The sequence below is a fragment of the Otolemur garnettii genome, unplaced genomic scaffold, assembly GCF_000181295.1.
Source record: "Otolemur garnettii isolate 467f Iridium unplaced genomic scaffold, OtoGar3 scaffold00024, whole genome shotgun sequence".
NCBI lineage: Eukaryota > Metazoa > Chordata > Mammalia > Primates > Galagidae > Otolemur > Otolemur garnettii.
In genome coordinates, this window is record NW_003852419.1 from 6,806,399 (window position 1) to 6,809,692 (window position 3,294).

Sequence of the window (3,294 nt, forward strand, 5' to 3'; positions counted from 1 at the left end):
GTAAGAGTCATCTTAAGATAATTTGAGGAGAGAAGGAAAGAATGTTCAGATTTTAGGGGTACTAATAAAGTCCTTTTCCCTGCTCTCTTCCAATTAGAGGAGGACATAGGAGTCAGTCAGGTGGAGAGTTGAAAGTCAGATTTGTGGCAAATAAAAGCTGGATGGAGGGGTGCAGTTCCAGTGGGCTTCCCTGTACTTCAGTTTCGTTCTCTTGAAGCTACAACTTCTTTGGGAGATAGGGTGCTGAGTAAAAGAAATTTGGGATGTATATTTCCCTGCCATGTCTGATGTTTCTTTGAGGGGTAGGAAAACAGTGATTCCCAATTAAATTTCAAATGAAAATACACAAAATGCCTTTTTTTCCCTATAATTGCTTAATCTCACTGGCATTTATGTATGTGTGTTTGTGTTCTCTTTAGGTTCCAGATGTGGAATCTCGTGAAGACCTAATTAAAAATCACTACATGGCAAGGATAGTGGAACTCACATCTCAGCTGCAGCTGGCTGACAGTAAGTCAGTGCATTTTTATGCTGAGGTGAGTAGACAGTTAATTAGGGTGGAGGTTTTTCCTAATCCCTGCAGGAATTAGGTCACTATCTTATTCTTCTGGTGTTCAATAGAAGACGGAAGTCAGTGTCTTTATGTTTGGTGTCTATGCATGTCTATGACTTTGGTTGGAGTTAATATTGATTAGTCTATCTACCAACCAGAAATCTTTATTTGAATAAATATAAGAGTGATTTGTCATTTTTAAGTTATTGCAAGATAGCCAGGAGACTTACAGGTAGTCTTTCCTATGGTCACATAGTGCGTGTTTTGGAGCATTATCGTTCCAGAGTTATTGCTATGTGGACATCACAGCTTAAGGAAATTTTTTATAAACAAGTTAAAAAGCGGCTCGGCGCCTATAGCTCAACCGGCTAAGGCGCCAGCCACGTACACCTAAGGTGGCGGGTTCGAACCCCCAGCCCGGACCCGCCAAGACAACAATGACGGCTGCAACCAAAAAATACCTGGGCGTTGTGGCGGGCGCCTGTGGTCCCAGCTACTTGGGAGGCGGAGGCAAGAGACTCGCTTGAGCCCAGGAGTTGGAGGTTGCTGTGAGCTGTAATGCCACGGCACTCTACCCAGGGGGACAGCTTGAGGCTCTGTCTCAAAAAAAAAAAAAACAAGTTAAAAAGCAAAATATGCCTGATTTTTAAAATACTTTTAAATCTCTAAATGACAAGTTTATGGAAATTAATTACTATAACTGATAAAATGAAAAATACGTCTTTCAATCTATAAAAGATATACAGTCTCACTTTTTGTTACATTTTCCTCTTACCAAATAATTTTTAAAGAGAGTTAGCAAAGCACTATGCAGTACAATCAATGCAGTTATACACAGTTGATCGAGTAGAAGGAGGAAAAATGAAGAAAGTACAGCTATCAAACAATAAGACACTAGATAGAATGGATGCTGTTGTTTTTATTTCAGAATACTATAGGGGACATGAGTTTTGGTTACATAATTGCTTTTGTACATGTTAAGTCAAAATTGTAAGTTCGCCTTTCACCCAGAAGGTGTGCATTATATTAGTTAGGTGCGAATTTACCCAGCCCTTCCTTCCACTTCCCACCTACTTGATTTAAGAGTACCTTTAAGGTCTCTGATTTGAAACTCTATATTAAAAGGTCATTTATAGATGGTAGACAGAGAATAATAGTGGTTAAAATTGTTGAAGAAATTGCAAAATAATAGACAACACCCTTCATTTGGGATCAGACTTTGTAATTTTCTTCTATACTGCAGAGATGGAAATGTTGATAGGAAACCAGTTGCTAAAAGTGGAGAGGGGCTTTGTGTCTTTTTCCTGCTAAAATGGAAGCAGGTCAATAGAGGCAGCTTGCTGGAATGCAGAAAGTGGGGAAGACTTGCAGTGGAACTGCTATAGCACCGTCTGAGCCAGGCAGTGCCGTGGGCAGGTGTATTCTCATTGCCAGTTCCCTAACTGCTTCCTGAGTTAGTGTCCCAGACTCATCATCTTCATGAGGACCTGTGCCTTGCATATCTCTCTTCCTCTTTGGTTCAGTGCTGAACACAGGGTAGATGTTTGGTTAATAGGAGGTGGTTGATTTGGTTGGCTGAGCTGTCCTGAAATGTTCTTTTGAAAAATGAAATGAGTAACTGAGGAATTTTTGAGGCTGTTTCATTTCCAAGAGATTTTCTTATTTTAGTAAATGTTTTCAGCACGATTGTGATACAAGAATTTTTAAATTGTCCTAGTTTTTCCTCATTTATAAACAGGAAGTGGTGACCCCCTGTATGACTTTACTGGAATGGTTAGTCTGAGTGCCTGATGTCAACACAGCATTCAAGTATGTCTCAACAGATTCTCCTTGTCAGCCTCAATGGCCTTATCAGAAAGTTTAGTGATCCTTTTAATTTCACACCATCTTTGAAAAGTAGTGTGAAACAGGATTTTTCTTTTTTCTTTTTGATCTACTTTGTCTCTCGATAGTCAAGGTTTTATGGATTGCCTAGAAAAGCAGCTGGGATCTTTACAGACCTGTGCTCATGTTTTTCCCTGTAGTCAAAGCATAATCTATAGGATCAGACTGTAGTGCTTTAATTATTTCTATAATGTGATCTCTAGTGAAGGACTTAAAACACAAGAACAGTATGTTAGGATCCACATTGCATGGGCAGAAGCCACTAATAGCTTTTGAAATAATCACTTCCCTTCTTGGCCAGCATAAGTATAAATAAATCCTGGGTAAATGTAGACAGTTCTTATGTTGTTTATAACTACTCGTCATCAGGCTAGAGCTAGAAAAGAAACATTGATGAGCTTAAGTTGGTGGGCTGTTTTTCCCTGACTTAAATGGTGAGGGTGGGGCCATATCTTTTCTATGTATATTCCAATGAAGGGTACAATGCCTGTAGTTGTCCAACAGATATTTGTGGAATGAATGAATGGGTTTTGGCTTTGGGAAGTATTTTTAGTAACCTTCCCTGAAGGTTTCTAAATTTGATTTTAGAAAAAAGAAAAACACCCTGTAGTAATGGAATATTTTCTGAATTTACAGTGCCGAGCACTCTCTAAAAGACTAGCCTTGGCTGAAAAGTCTAAGGAGGCATTGACCGAAGAGATGAAACTTGCCAGTCAGAACATCAGCAGACTTCAGGTGACTTCATAAACGTTTCCTCAGCAGTTCTTGGGCAGCAAAATCAGCATTTCCTGGATGGCACCTGTGACTCAGTGTGTAGGGTGCTGGCCCCATATCCCGAGGGTGGCAGGTTCAAACCC

The 3,294-nt window shown here is 39.8% G+C and overlaps 1 protein-coding gene across 3 annotated transcripts in view; it reads left to right on the top strand.

Moving 5' to 3' along the window:
* The window catches only part of PPP1R21 (protein phosphatase 1 regulatory subunit 21), a 66,539-nt gene that overhangs the window by 58,422 nt on the left and 4,823 nt on the right, over positions 1-3,294 (top strand). For all 3 annotated transcript variants that reach the window (XM_003787903.2, XM_003787904.3, XM_023512119.1), the window contains 2 exons: positions 420-536; positions 3,074-3,172. In XM_003787903.2, the coding sequence (XP_003787951.1) occupies positions 420-536; positions 3,074-3,172 (216 nt within the window). The remainder of the gene's footprint in view (positions 1-419; positions 537-3,073; positions 3,173-3,294) is intronic.